Source organism: Callorhinus ursinus, unplaced genomic scaffold (genome assembly GCF_003265705.2).
Source record: "Callorhinus ursinus isolate GAN/ISIS: 27379988/994484 unplaced genomic scaffold, GSC_fseal_2.0 scaffold8, whole genome shotgun sequence".
Lineage (NCBI taxonomy): Eukaryota > Metazoa > Chordata > Mammalia > Carnivora > Otariidae > Callorhinus > Callorhinus ursinus.
Window position 1 is genome coordinate 15,905,389 of NW_027397070.1, and position 16,375 is coordinate 15,921,763.

At 35.6% G+C, this 16,375-nt stretch overlaps 1 protein-coding gene across 11 annotated transcripts in view; it reads left to right on the plus strand.

The window, feature by feature from the left end:
• The window catches only part of MIA2 (MIA SH3 domain ER export factor 2), a 92,678-nt gene extending 78,073 nt beyond the window's left edge, over positions 1-14,605 (plus strand). For all 11 annotated transcript variants that reach the window (XM_073895131.1, XM_073895127.1, XM_073895125.1 and 8 more), the window contains 4 exons: positions 7,343-7,465; positions 12,015-12,073; positions 12,727-12,961; positions 14,039-14,605. In XM_073895131.1, the coding sequence (XP_073751232.1) occupies positions 7,343-7,465; positions 12,015-12,073; positions 12,727-12,961; positions 14,039-14,205 (584 nt within the window). In that variant the 3' untranslated portion in view covers positions 14,206-14,605. The remainder of the gene's footprint in view (positions 1-7,342; positions 7,466-12,014; positions 12,074-12,726; positions 12,962-14,038) is intronic.
• The last annotated feature ends 1,770 nt before the right edge of the window (positions 14,606-16,375 follow it).

Consider the following 16,375-nt stretch of genomic DNA (forward strand, 5'->3'; position numbering starts at 1 on the left):
GTTGCCTGTGTGAATTCTGATCTCAGTGAAATAGGATAATTGTACAGGCACAGCAAGGAATTTCAGGGACTACTAAACTTTATTGGATGAGTGGGGCTAAATGACCCCGGAGACTCTGGCTTGAATTGGAGTAATGCTGAGAAATACACTTAGTTATTAGCCCTGTTCCCACCAGAGTAAAATTACAAAAATATTCTACATTTGCCCTTGGTATATTGCTATCCTTTCTCAGTAGTCACTGAACAGGTTTCCAGGTTGGTTCTTTTATGTTGTGTTAAAATTAGCTAATTGGTATAAGGAACGAGGAGACCTAGGTTTTTATCTTATTGCTATTAACTTTTTATATAATCCTGAGCATTTCATTTCACCCATCACTGTTTCTCAGCTCTAAAATACGGATTTCCATAAAACAGATTACAATACTCCAAATTGATACACCCCCCATTTTCTATTATGTTGAATTATCAGGATTCATGAAGTGTCCTGCTTTCTAGTAATAACTGTGTCTTTAAGATTTTTCTTAAATTTTAAAATATTTTAATTAAAAAACACTCATGTTAAAAGATGACGACTAAAATAACTACATTTCTGAGGAATATAGATTCTGTAGTTATCTGGGATTTTCTGTAACTTAGTCCTGTTAAGGATATTTTGTAAATTTCATATATTTGGCATAAATTTTTTATTGACTTAAGATGAGTAAGCAAAAGTAATCTTAAATGATTCTGTAATTCTAAGGAATCATTTGTTTTTTCACTGTTAAATACTTTGAAGGGGGGAAAAACTTTCTTGCTTTACATAGTCAGAAAAAATATCCTATACCTTGTCTTTTTCCTTTGTATTTTATTCCAGACATTGTTATTGCTTTGAGGGTTTGTTAAAAAAAAACTTTCTTCAATTACTATAATTAATGTTTTATTGTCATTATTTTTAGCTGCAGTTTGTCTTCTTATAGACCAATACATGTTTTAATTATCTTTTCTTTCAAAATTCTGTGTGAAGTATTAGTGATTATTAAAGGTTAATATACAGATTTGGCGGGGCGCCTGGGTGGCTCAGTTGGTTAAGCGACTGCCTTCGGCTCAGGTCATGATCCTGGAGTCCCAGGATCGAGTCCCGCATCGGGCTCCCTGCTCAGCAGGGAGTCTGCTTCTCCCTCTGACCCTCTTCCCTCTCGTGCTCTCTATCTCTCATTCTCTCTCTCTCTCAAATAAATAAAAATAAAAAAAAATATAAAAAAAATATACAGATTTGGCTACCACATTAGGATAAGACTGATTCTGCTTCAGTGCAGTTTGTACACAAAATTGATTTGAGTAGTGTGCAGTGCCATGCATCTGTTCATCTAACATTCTTTTATGTACTTAAAACTTAGATTACATATTGTAGGTCAGGAATGGTTTAGGTAAAAAAGCATTTAGACTGGCAATGAAAAAATCTGTATTTTTTCTTAAAAAAAAAAAGGAGCACCTGGCTGGTTCAGGTGGTAGTGTGTGTGACTCTTGATCTTGGGGTTGTGAGCTCAAGACCCATGTTGGTTGTAGAGATTACTTAAAAAAAAAAAAAAAATCTGGTTTCCAGTCTTCACTTTTTTATCTTTTTGTGTGATTTTTGAAAGTTATTTCATCTTTGGACCTCAGTCCTTTTATACAGTGAGAGAGACAAACTAAGTGATTTATGTAATTTGTTTAGCCAAGTAATATAAAATGTAGCCAGGTAGTAATGTTTCAGATTTGCTAGATAATTTTCAATCTAGTTGGTAGACCAAATAACATAATATGTAATGTTAGTAAAACCAAAGACTATTTACAGCGGTCTTTTCTAAACTCAATTGATGAACACACCTTTTTCTGTTTTTAAGAACTTACTGGGAGATTTCTTGTTTCAGGTCAACTACAATTTACTTGAATTGGTGAATATTGGCACCAGTAAGTTGTGATAAATTATGTAATGCTTAGAACAGCCACCAAAAAATCTATTTAAAGAGATATATTCAAAAACACTATAGATCAGGGCGCTTAGGTGGCTCAGTAGGTTAAGTGTCTGCCTTTGGCTCAGGTCATGATCCCAGGGTCCTGGGATCGAGTCCTGCATCGGGCTCCCTGCTCGGTGGGGAGTCTGCTTCTCCCCCTCCTTCCCACTTGTGCTCTCTCTCGCTATTTCTGTCTCTCTCAAATAAATAAATAAAATTTTTTATTTATTTTTAAAAGATTTTATTAATTTATTTGACAGAGAGAGACACAGCGAGAGAGGGAACACAAGCAGGGGGAGTGGGAGAGGGAGAAGCAGGCTTCCCGCGGAGCAGGGAGCCCGATGTGGGGCTCGATCCCAGGACCCTGGGACCATGACCTGAGCCGAAGGCAGATGCTTAACCTACTAAGCCACCTAAGCTCCCCAATAAAAATATTTAAATTAAAAAAAAAACACTATAGATCAGATAAATCAAAATGGAATTCTGAAAACTGTCCAAGTAACCCATAGGAAAGCAGGGAAAAGACAAAAGAAAAATAAACACAGGGAACAAATAGAAAACAAAAAAAAAGGCAGACTTGAACGCTAATATTTTTATTAATTCCATTATTAATAATTACATCAGTAATTATTAATTACATTAAATGTAAATTGTCTAATATCAATAGTTAAAAAACAGATTGGCAGAATGGATTACAAAACCAACCTGACTCTACTATTTTTACAGAAGTCATTCAAATATCATAGTGTAGGTAGATAGGTTGAAAGTGAACGGATGGAAGAAGATACACTGTGCAAACATTAATCAAAAGAAAGCAGGAGTGGCTGATATTACTATGGGATAAAGTAAACTTAAAGCAAAGAAAATAATGATAAAAGAGATCAAGAAGACATAGCAAACCTAAATGTGTGTACAGCAAGCCACAGAGCTACAAAGTATGTGAAGCAGAAAGTGATAGAACTAAAAGGAGAAACATAAATGCAGCTGTAGTTGAAGACTTCAGCACCTCTTTGAACAGTTGGTAGAACAACTAGACAGACGGTTCAGCAAGGATCTAGATAAATTTGAATGAGACCAGTCAGTATTATATTTTATTATGGTTTATAAACTAAAAGTTTAATTTATTCTTCAGTTACTTTGGGGTGTTTACATTGTGCCAGTTATTATGTTAAGTGCTTTTTATTAATCATTCTAACACTCTTAGGAATATTATTCCCATTTTACAGAAGAAGAAACAAAAACAAAGATAACGTAGTAAAATCTTATCTATTTCGTCCCAGAATTTACATGTTAATACTTGCTTTGGGTGTGCTTGCGTGTGTGTGTGTGTGTGTGTGTGTGTGTGTTTGTGTATGTGTGTGAGAGAATGTGTAAATAAAACATAAAAAGAAAAAAAAAAAAGGGATGCCTGGGTGGCTCAGTTGGTTAAGTGTCTGTCTTTGGCTCAGGTTATGATCTCAGGGTCCTGGGATTTAGTCTCGAATTGGACTCCTTGCTCAGCAGGGAGTTGCTTCTCCCTCTGCTTGCTGCTCCCCCCTGCTTGTGAGCGCCCTCTCTCTCTCTCACTGGCAAATAAATAAAAATCTTAAAATGAAAAAAGAAAGGAAAAATAGCACACTATATATATATTAGTTGAAGTTTATTCTATTTCCTTTCCTGGGGCTGTTAGGAGCTTTCTTTCACAAAGGTGACTACTCATGAGTTCAGTGTGTGTAAACTTAGATCCATATATGAATAAAAATTTGTATATATTATTTTTCTTTTTTATCAAGTTTTTTTAATCAGCATATGTTCTTGAGTTCTTTCCATTTTAATATAAAGTTTATTACCTTAATTGCTATATAGTAATTCTGTATATAAATATACCACAGTATATTTATCCATTGTCCTTTGATGAGCATTTAGGGTATTTCCAGTGTTTCACTATTACTAACAGTGCTGTAGTTAACACCCCTTGCATACATGTTCTTTAGAGATGAGTCCAAGAAATGAAATTGCTGAGTAATAGGATAAGCATATTTTTTACTTTAATAGATACTGCCACGTTGTCCTCAAGAGAGTGGCTGTGCATGAAATATTTGTGAGTAGTTATTTCTCCAGTACTTGATGTAAAACTTTTTTGAATATCTCCAGTGATAAGAGTTAAAATTTTAATCTTATTTTTATATATAGTTCTTTGATTAGTGAGCTTGAGTATCTTTTCATATTTATTGGTAATTTGTATTATCTGTATTTACTGTAAATTGCCTGACCCATTTTATTTCTTGCTTAATAGGAATTCTTTTTTTCTTAAGATTTTATTTATTTATTTATTAGAGGAAGAGAGAGAGAGAGAGAGAATGTGGCGTGAGGGGCAGAGGGGGAGGGAGAGGGGTAAGCAGACTCCTCGCTGAATGTGGAGCCCGGTGTGAGGCTTGATCTCACAACCCTGAGATCACGACCTGAGCCAAAACCAAGAGTCAGATGCTCAACTGAATGTGCCACCCAGGAGCCCCAGTAGGAATTCTTAGTATATTTTGGATGTTAATCTTGTCTTTTGCAGATATTTTCTCGGTTTGTTATTATGTATGTTATTGTTATATAAAAGTTTCAAATTTTATTATAGGTAAGTTAATCTATGTTTTTTTTTATAGAATTTTTGTTTTGTTTAAGACCTGTTCCTAGATCAAAATGATACTCTGTTTTCTTCTAAAAACTTAAAATTTTGTTTTAAGTTTTAGATCTATATTTTATCTCTGTTTTAGTGTTTAGTGTGAGGAGTTTTTTTTTTTTCATTGAGTAGACAGTTATTTTGATACTATATATTGGTTCATCAGTTTGAAATACCACTTTATCTTAAATTAAATGTCCATATTTACATACATCTGTTTCTTAGACATTCTCTCTATACCATTGGTCTCTTTATTCCAGACTCCTAACCTATCCATATCAATGCTGCTTTCATCTACTTTCTAGAAGTTTTGCTTTTTCATTTCATTTAAATTCCTTAATTATTAGAATAAACTATTTCATCATGTTGTGAATGAAGATGTTTATTGTACTTTATTACTAGCCAGTATTAAACCTAAAAAAATTCTATTTCTTTATCCATCTTTATAATTCTCTTTGTTTCTGTTATGTGATAGAATCCAATATTAAAAGAAGTACTCGGGGAGCTATTACAGTCCAAGTTTTATTATGGAATGAAAATAGATAAACAACATTTTTGTTTAACCCAGGCATCTTGGATTTTATTCTAATTCTTAGTTTATGAAACTACCTCAGAATGTTGTGTATACTTATTTGCAGCCTTTATTCATTTTTTTCCTTCTCCCATTCTTTCTTTTTAATCATTTCTTCTCTTATAAGGGTGGTAGAAAACAAAGGTATTAAAGCAAGCAAGGAACTATTTTTCTTTATTTTCTATATTTCAGTCTCATTGGTCATATGCCTTCCACATCACTTTATATTATTACATTGCGTGTATATGTGTATCTGAGTTTGACCAGAATACCCTTGTTTACTTGTTCATCCTTCCTTTTCTCTCAGGGCAAGCTTTACGTCCTCCATAACACCACCATTTCTGATTCCTCCAATTAGAATTCAGTAGGCCACCACTCATAATTTGTGTAAGTCTTTATTAAGGCATTGGTCACATTGTATTTAATTCTGTCACCATAGACTATAAAAGTGTGGACTATATCAAAACCAACTTTATATCAGTAGTGTCATGTATACAGTAGACCCTGGTAGACTTGAAGAATAAATTATTTTGGCCATTGGAGAGCACCATGGGTATATGATTTATAAAATAGCAAGCTTGTAGCAAAATTTTGTATTTTTTTTTTAATTTTGTATTTCTGAGGTTGCTGATACTGTGTGGATGTATTTTAGAAGCAAAATAATGATATAGTATGGTATCTTGAGACTTGATTAAGAAGAGTTGGAAGTTTTCAGGCTTCCCCATTTTATCCCCTTGCCCAGCTCTGCCATTTAATTAATCCCATGTTTGAAGTAGAAAGGGAAAACTTAGTTTAGATCTCAGTGGTTGGTATTGGCCTTTTCTTTCATTGGGCTAATAATTCAGACCCATTGAGACAGCTTTTTGCTAAGATTCTGAAAGAGGGAGGAAATGAGCCTGAAACTGTCCATCCAGATTTTTCTCTCCCGATTCACATCCCTTGGCCCTTGGGAGCTCATTAAATATAATTCTGTCCATTAACTCTGGTTGATGCTGAGTGGTTTCCTTGGCTTTGTGTGGGAGAGGTGTGTCAGTACGGTCCCATGTGGCAGAGTCAGATGAGGAATGACCTATCCAACACTGTGTGGAGTTCACCTTATGAACCACTGCTTAGGACAGTCATGGAAGGTGGTTTGCAGCTGTTTTTCCATATCTGTATGGGTAAGAAAGAGTCATAGTTCACCCCCTTTGACTTTCCTCTTATTTTTGGAGTTGGGCATATGCATACCTAATCTGTCAAAATCTGCCATCACCTGTCAAAGATGAGATAGACCACCTATATTTTTTCAAGAATGATGAGTTCTACAAGGACCCAGGAATGACAATTTTGTCATCATAAGTGACCTCTGGGGACAACGAAGGGTGGCTGTGGAAGCACCCGAGTCAGAGTCTGTGCCCGGATTTGTGTCTGTCCAGGTGTCGTTAATCTGCGCATTGTGACCCTTCTGTTCATCTGTTGAGTGAGAGTTCTTCCCCTTAAGTTTTGGAGGGGTGCTAAATTCCAAAATATTGACGTTACTGAAAATTTGATCCTTGATGACCTCTGAATGGTATCTGCTTTGGTGACTATTTCTTTTATCCTTGTTTGGTCTGCTAAATTTCCTGATATGCTTACAGCATACTCCTTTTTTTCTTTCTTTGCTAGGAGCTGTCTTCTCAATATTGGTTTTGATAGGTTGATGTATTTACTTCCTTCATTGAATTGGAAAATTCCAAATCCAGAGTAGCATGTTATACTTGTGTTTACTACAAAAGTTATTGTCTTTAGTAAATAAATAGTTTTCCTCAAATTATTTACTATTGTCTACCAAGAATATGGGTCAGTTTTTTAGGAAGCAAGAGAAATGTCTATGTTCAATATATTAAACTTAAATAAACGTGATTTATTTATTTATTTATTTATTTTTTAAAGCTTCTATTTATTTATCTGGCAGAGAGAGACACAGTGAGAGAGGGAACACAAGCAGGGGGAGTGGGAGAGGGAGAAGCAGGTCTCCCGCTGAGCAGGGAGCCCGATGTGGGGCTTGATTCCAGGACCCTGGGATCATGACCTGAGCCGGAGGCAGACGCCTAACGACTGAGCCACCCAGGCGCCCCAAAGGTGATTTATTTTTATACTAATGAAAATATTTTACACACTTGTTTTCTAGGCCAAGCATATCCTGATCCAGCTTTTCCTCCACAAAGGCAAGACCGATTTTATTCTAATTCTGGCAGACTATCTGGGCCAGCAGAACTCAGAAATTTTAATATGCCGTCTTTGGATAAAGTGGGTAAGAAATACTTTGTGTATGTATATGTTTTTTAATAATAGTGGCACACTAAAGAACTGGAAGCTGAAAAAAGGACTAATAACTGATATCTCTGGTAGCTCTTAATGCCAAAATCTTTCCTGAAAACTTTCTAGTTTTATGTTTCTTGTTATATTGTAAGTATCTGTGGCATGTTCATACGTGTTAATGGTTGATGTGGGCATTATTGTAATGGGTTTACTATATTTAGCTGTGATGGCAGATTTTACTCTGTTCCATGATTAATTTTTTTAAATTTTTCCAGCCCACTTACATATATCCTATTTAGTAATCAGGAAGTTAAGCTAGTGTGAATGGACATAATGAAAATCCACCAGAAAAATAATTTGGGTGCATGCTTTGTTGCTGCTTTAACCAAGTACCTTATTTAAACATTACATACTCAGATAGATTTAACTAACATTTATTGAGCAACCTACTATCTATCAGGCACTCTTTTCCTCAAACCACCTCACAGCAACCCACTGAAGTTGGAAAATATATATATCCAGTATATCATTCAGAAGTGTATAACATTAAAAAGATTAAAAGTAAGTAGAAACTTAAAATAAATTTATTGGTGAACTGTTTCTTCAGGACAGGGTATATATTTGCAGGGGGGTGGACATTATCTGGTTGAAATATTTATTATTTTAGAAAATCAATTTTTTTTGAATAATCGAAGGAGATCTATGGCCTGGATTAATTATAATTAGTTATAATTAAGTTCTAACCTTTGGATTTTGAAATTGTTTCCCCCCATTAATTCAAGCTTAATGTAGTGAAAGTATATATGTGATTGAATATCTCTTTTTAAACTAATGCTATTTAAAATTTTTTACATATCCTTTTTTGTTGTTATTGAACAATTCCAATTAATTAGATAATTTTTAAGTGTCTGCTGTTTAGAAGATGCCCTCCATGACATGACAGAGAATATAATTATCATAAGGTATAGTTTCTGCCTGTAAGAAGTTAATAATTAAATGTGGAGAAAAATATATATTTTTAATTAATACTGATCAGAATAGTTAAGTTCCATTAGAAAATATACTGTGTTCACAGAACGAACTGTCATCTAGTTGAAGGGTCAGGGAAAACTCCATGAAGGAAGTGGCATTTGAGCTACTTTTGAGGGAATTTGAAAAATTGGTTGAGAGATGAGGGTCTGTGCCAATGATGATGAACAGCATTAAGTAAAAACAAAAGAGACAACACAAGTCATTGATGAATAATGGCTGTAAAGCTGAGATATTAATCACTTGACAAAGTCTTACGAGGGTTAAATGAATTAATGTGTGCTGAAGTATTTTGTAAACAGAAAAGTTCTGTATAAATGTAATACATTTTTATTGGTTTGTCAGTATGTGTTACATGGAGGAGAATGGTCAGAGATCTGGTTAAAACACATTGACTAGCTGTAGTGCTTATAAACATTTATTGAATGAAAGTGAATTATTTAATCTTCACAATGAACTTATGAAATAGACACTATTATCCTCATTTTATAGATGAAGAAATCAAGGCTCAAAAAGGTGCTCAGTATCTCAGGTAGGAAGTATCAAAGGCAGGACTTGAACCCATGCTTGTCTGACTCCAGAGCTGTGGTCTTGATCAATATTCATTATTGAAATTGAGAGGGTAGTGGATCTATCAGTTGATGCACTAAATGTCTATAGAAAGCTTACCATATGACAGGCATTATGGTAGTTGCTGTATTTCAGTGGTGAATAGGAGCTCAGCATTCCTTATAACTTGAGGTCTAATAAAGACCTATATGCAGTTGTACTACATAGTGACAAAAGTAATGAGTACAAAATGTTATGGAACCATATGGGGCACTTACCAAGATGAGGTATTGGGGTTTTGAGTGTGGGGTAGTCAAAATTTTCCTAGAGCATGTATAAGCTGAGATTTACAGGTCCAGAATTAGCTGGACTAAAATGATGGGAGAAATAATGTTCTAGGAGAAGAGAATAGCATCTTTAAAGATTAAGATGTAAGAAGTCCTAATAAATTATAGCTGCCACATGAGTGTGAGTCAGGGAATATTGAAACAAGTAGTGAAGAGTTTAAGCAGTGCATAGAGTTCTCAGGGCCTTGCAAACCTGTTCAAAACTTGGACCTTATTTACAGGGTAATGGGAACACATTAGAGAAATGATATAATCAGATCTGCATTTTAGAGGAATTAGTGTGGTTGCATTATGGTGAATAGATTGTAGGGAGCAGTCAAGATTGGAGGCAGGGTAACTTCTTAGGAGTCTGTATCAGGAATCTACATGAGTGAGGGTGGTGATTTAGCAGAGGGGATGATCCAGAGATGTGAGCGAACATAGAGAAAAGAGAATTGGGAGGATTTAGAATTTGAAAGCATGTGGGAGTGTGGGGGAAGGAGTCTTGGCTGATGCCTAGGTTCCCGGCTGTGGCATCTGGGCCATTCATCGTTCTGAGACAAAGAGCAAGGAGCAGCAGCAAATTTGACAGGAAAGATTATAAGTTACTTTGTGAACTTGCAAAATTAGCATCACCTGTGATACACCTGCATGAATATTCAGAGAGGCAGTTCAGACTTCGAAGTCCTAGTAAGGAAAATAACTAGATCTGAATTACACATCTGGAAGTCATTAGTTAGTATACACCAAATTAAAGCTGTAGGAGTGGATGGCATTTCTCAAAGAGAGAATGAAAGGAGAATAGGGCCAAGGTGGAACTCCGTGGAGACCATCATTTAAGGATGGTCAGAGGTAGTGGAGCCCACCAAAGAGACTGAGAAGGAGCAGCTAGCATAAGGAAAGATAGAGAAGGGTACCATCACAAGAATTGAAGGCTGAGAGGATTTAAAGAGGGAAAGAGTGGTCAACAACGGTGAGAAATAATGTAAAATAAGGACTCATAGTGTTTACCATATGACAGGCATTACGGTAGTTGCTGTATTTCAGTGGTGAATAGGAGCTCAGCATTCCTGATACTTTTTTGATGTTGGGGAAAATAATTTTGATAGAGTGGTAGATGTTGCAAATCAATTGCAGTAAAACGAGGACAAAATGAGAGGAATTCCGAACAGTATATAGAGAACAATTATTGGTTACAGAAGAGAAGGGTAGCTGTAGGGAAATTTTCTTTTTCTGTCTCATTTTTAAATAGTAGTTGGGAGAGACTTGCTAATAGAATGGGTCTAGCAGAAAGGGAGGAGGGAGGCAACAGAAAGAGGAAGATTTCTTAGGAAGCTACAGGGGAGGGATTCAGAGCACAGAACCAGGGTCATAGATCGTCTAGAAGGATCCTTTTCCATGATAATAGGAGGAAAGATCAGAGGAATATAGTTGATACATTTGTTTGCTTGATTACAAAAAGTTAAGGGAGGTTTCTTTTTCTTTTTTTTTTTTTTAAGATTATTTTATTTGAGAGAGAGAATGAGAGAGAGAGAAAGCACATGAGATGGGGGAGGGTCAGAGGGAGAAGCAGACTCCCTGCCGAGCAGGGAGCCCGATGCGGGACTCGATCCAGGGACTCCAGGATCATGACCTGAGCCGAAGGCAGTCGCTTAACCAACTGAGCCACCCAGGCGCCCAAAAAAGTTAAGGGAGGTTTCTAAGTGACTGGTGTAGTAGGTTTGAAGAGAATGGAGCTTTAAAATTCCTGAGGAGAAATGTGGTTTGGAAGATGCAGAACGGTTAGTCATTGAGCCACTGCAAGTATGGCTGGAAATCCATCAGCTTGGAGTGGACCCTGTCTATACATCTGTGATTTATTTTATCTGCAGAAGTGCTGAGTGGTTCAGGAATAGGCAGAGTGGAAGTGGAGAGTTGGATTAATATAGGGCTAGAATGTTGTCAAGCACATGTAGAAATATGGCCAGTTGGGTAAGGACATCGATGACTGGTTGCAGTGATGGACTTTGAAGTCAGTTAAGGAGGAGGACATGAAGAAAAGAGGAAACTGAAGAAAATGAAGAGAGAGACTGGAAGCTTCAGTGACAAGAACAGGTGTAGTGAGAATAACTAAATGAGAAGGCTAGGCAAGGATAGGTAGTTGTGGTCAGAGAGAGGGTTGTTTGAATTTACCTTCTCATGGACTGAGCAGTTCTTGGTGGTAACAAAGTCCAGGAACATTTATTTTGAACAACAGCTAAATTCAAATGCTAGTATATGTTACCTGATGGAGGAATTAGGAAAGTAGGGTGCAAGGAGGAGGAGGGAAGAAGGGAGGGAGGGCGAAAAGAAAGGAAGGGAAGAAGGAAAAGGGTGAGGGGTGCCGCCTTCCAGAAGTCTCCTAATGATGCATTTTAGCAGGGTTGCCTAGGACCAAGCCACGGAAATCATTGCCACATGCCTTTGCAGAACTTTGAGTGTGCCAGAATTTCCAGTGACCTAAAGCTTTCTTGTGGCCACAATGCAGGATGCTGGTATCAGGCTGGTTTATATGCTAACGGGGAATGGGGAAATAACAACAATCCTTTGTGATTGGGAGACATTCTAGGAATAGAGTGATCAGTCATGTATTTTTCATGGTTTAACTTTTATGTTTAGATGGTCCAATGTCTTCAGAAATGGAATCCAGTAGAAATGATAAAAAAGACGACCTTGGTGTAAGTATTGAAAGTGGAATTTTATCCATGCCTTCAGGAACTTTCCATTCTCTTGGTTTACTAGAAGAGAAATTTAGCTAGCAATCTAGTTCTTGAAATAAAGCTGCTTCTCCCATTTTGACAAAGATATATACTTCCTGTATGCCTTATAGCTGTTTCTTTTCTGGATTGTACACTATGATAAAGTACAACTTATAGACTAGAGGCTTGAGTTCGTTTACTAAAGTTAAACAAGAATTTGGATTTTCCCCCTTGAATTTTTATTTGAATGTTTTAAAGTATATTTTTGTTACTATGTTTACAGTTTTTGCTTTTAGTCACTTTATTTTATGTTGAAAATATAAACATAAACATATTGTTTTCAGTACATGCTTGATAAAAATATGTATGTTTTGGTACTCTTGGACTATTCTTGTGTTTTATCTTTAGCCAGAGTATTACTCTGTTTTGGTTAAAGCTGTTTTCTTTTGAGTTAATATTTGTGATTGCAAAACTCTGTCTGATGTAGAAAACGGAATCTTTCTCAGGAGACTATTAAGACTATCATAGACTGCTTTCTGCCTAGGTGCTTTCTTCTAAACCTAAGATTTTTAGGAAGATTATTGCAAATTTTGCTGTTGTTTTAGTGACCACTTTATGTCAATTTGTTATAGAATTTAAATGTGCCTGATTCATCTTTCCCCGCCGAAAGTGAAGCAACGGGCCCTGGCTTCATTCCTCCACCTCTTATTCCAATCAGGGCTCCATTGTTTCCAATGGATACAAGGGGCCCATTCATGAGAAGAGGTCCTCCTTTTCCTCCACCTCCTCCAGGAAGCATGTATGGAGCTCCCCGAGATTATTTTCCACCAAGGGATTTCCCTGGCCCACCACATCCTCCATTTGCAAGTATGTTTTTTGTTTTTGTTTTTTTAAATTTAGTATGTGTTCTGTAGAGTAAATCAAAGATATAATTCTACTTCCTATTCATATAATAAGTTTTTCTCACTTGTGAGTATACCATTACTCTTCCAAATTGGGAAGGCAGCCAGCCATTAGTAGACTGTAATGAGGCTTCCACATGATTCTTCCTAATGATACGGAATTATTTCTGTATTTCGGTAATCAGGAAAATCATTGGCTTTTTGCAGCAGTCTTACATTAAGACCAAAATTATTTATGTCTTATTTGATTAGAAACTGGTTACTGCATCAGTTAGTAAAAATAATTACTGCCTATATTTTAGCATTAAAATTACTGGCTGAAGTATTTTTACAAGTTTTTTTTCGTAAGTAGTTCCTATACAGACCTACTTATTTAGAACCTAAAATATTTTTATCATGTTTGGACCAGTTGTTGAATTTATTGAAATTCTTTCATAGCCTCACATAAGAAAAAAAGAGTTTTCTGCTTTTATATCTATAGATAGAACTTTAGAACTTTAGAACTGTATGTTTCTGTAGAATAAATACATAGTTAACCAAACACTAGGAGAAAGGCTAGTATATGCCTGATGTGGTATTTCTTCCCTCATTTCTCCTCTATTTAAGGTGAAATAAAATGAATTTTGGGGAATTTCAAGATAGTCCTTAATATAACTAAATGTTTTAGGATAATATAAAATTCGAATTGGGAATTACTGATCAGAATTTTAAGTCTGGTGAAAATTATATGACATGAAAACTTTTAAGAAAGTTTTATTATGTATTTTGAAATAATTCTTTTTAAAAAGTGTTCAGATGTTAGGTTTTCATAGGATGAAAATTGTGTCCTAAAATTAATGATGTTCCCTTTAATTGTGTGCAGCTGAAGAGAGTATGTTTTTTCTCAATGTTGTAAAAATTCATTTGTTAGATCAAATAATTATTTGGGTGTCAATTTTTGAATGTAAAGATAGGTATTGTAAGTTATAAGCTAATCATTTATTAGAATTGCAGTACAGGTACTTAAAGTTAAAAAATGTCTTTTACCAATCTCTTTGAACAGTGAGAAATGTCTATGCACCGAGAGGTTTTCCTCATTACTTCCCCCCAAGAGCTGGATTTTTTCCCCCACCCCCACATCCTGAGGGTAGAAGTGAGTTCCCATCAGGGTTGATTCCACCTTCAAATGAGCCTACTACTGAGCATCCAGAACCACAACAAGAAACTTGATAATATTTTTGATCTCTCTTCAAAAATAATTTTGACTTCTGTCTCATTTTCAGTTTAAGTAACTGCTGTTACTTAAGTAATTACACTTTTGCTCAAATTGAAGCTTAATGGAATTATAATTCTCAGGATAGTATTTTGTAAATAAAGATGATTTAAATATGAAACTTATGAGTAAATTATTTCCATTTTATTTTATTCTAGATAGTATAATTATTTTAATTTGATTAACAAATCCACTATCACGTAAACAATAATGGGAGTTTTATATGTAATCTTGCAGTTGGGGATGTTTTAAACTCCAAAGGCTGTGTCTTTTTGCCCAGAACTGTATTTACTATGGTTGTAGACAAATGTGAAAGTTACTTTATGCTTAATTAAATAAATTTTAACTGACTTTAAAGACTTGTTTGGTATTGATAATAATAATAAAGTCAGCTAGTTTTCCATAAATATGACTCCATTAGTTAGTTTTTTACTTTTCTCAGTAGCCTTGAGGCTCAAAACTAATGCTTTATATGGATTTTTCCCATTCTATTATCTTACTAAGAATGTGCCCTCTTTCTTGCAAGTAGACATGAATGACCAAAAGCAATAAATTAATACACTCTTGAAAGTCAACATTGATTATATTTTAATTGATTTATATTTTAAAGAAAACCAGGATATTGTCTAAATGGTAATTTTTCAGAGTTTGGATCTTCTTAGTTCATTCACTAGCATCTTGTACAGTTTTCTTTCTGGCTTGCTTTTCTCTTAATTTGCAAGATATTTATTGTTCTTAGTGGGGAATGTTGAAATTTATTTAGGAATATTGTATTTAGACTCAATTTAATATCTTTAGAATGTTTCCTTAACCTTCTTAACCTGTTTCCTCGGGTTTGTATTCTATTATTAGTCTTCTCCCACATTAATATGGATTATGAAAGGAAAGCTAAGTATAGCTAATAAGTCTTATAATACTTTTTTTTTTTTAAGATTTTATTTATTTGACAGAGAGAGACAGCGAGAGAGGGAACACAAGCAGGGGGAAGTGGGAGAGGGAGAAGCAGGCTTCCCGCCGACCAGGGAGCCCGATGCGGGGCTCGATCCCAGGACCCTGGGATCATGACCTGAGCCGAAGGCAGACGCTTAACGACTGAGCCACCCAGGCGTCCGAGTCTTACAATACTTCTGTTGAGAAATTGGTTGTTTTTAGTTGTTTACTTGGAACTTTTCTTCCGTGCCAAAGGACAGAAGATTAAATATTCTTGAACAAAGCAATCATGCACTTGTAATTGGAACACTTCCTGCCAGCATTCCGCAGATGTTCTCTGGAACACTTCCTGTGAGGTATTCCTACTCCTCTCCATTCTTACCTCTGCCTTAGGAGAGGTGAAACAGAGGGGATTCATGAAGTGAATTGCTTGGATCAGGTATTATGTAGATTGAGGACTGTAAAATCATCATTACACTTAGTGTTTAGAAGCCAGATTTTAGGGGAAATAGATTGCTTTTTTAAAGTTGGAAATTTGGAAAGTGAAAGGAAGAAGAGAAACAGAATAGTGATGCAGAGCATTCCAGTCAAGTGAAACTTTTGTTTGCCCTAGGATGCAGGAGACCTCTTTTGACTTAAAACAGAAGAAAGTAGTTGATGATTATTCTGCTTCTACAGATATGGTTTTAGGGTTTACCATGAATCTATTTAAAAAAGCATCTAGCCTTATAACCTTTACAAAATAACCATTTTTTTCCCCCAAGTAGCAGCTACTGTGACAGAATTTGATATGAGCGCTACAAAAGAGATGGTGGGTTTTTTGGTGGAATATGGGAACTCTTTGGTAACTGTAGTAAGTTAAGCTTACTACATTGTATTATGTGCCTTGCTGGCAATACAGAAAAGCAGCTGAACCCAGTTAGAGAAAATCAATGGAATAATTCCGTTTGTGTAACTAGGAATTTCACAGTTATATCCAGTGGCTTAAATTATATCATCAAAACTTGGTCTTTCTCTTCTAATCTCTTAGCTCCAGTTTTCTCTTTCAGTTTCATTCCCAGATACATTATCTGTCCATATAGTTGCAGCATCTTAGATTTACATGGATGGCATATTTAGTGTTTAAAATCTCAGGAAGGGAAAGAGGCCTTATTTTGAAATTGCCAACAAAATTCCTAGAGACGGCTCTTACTTTTC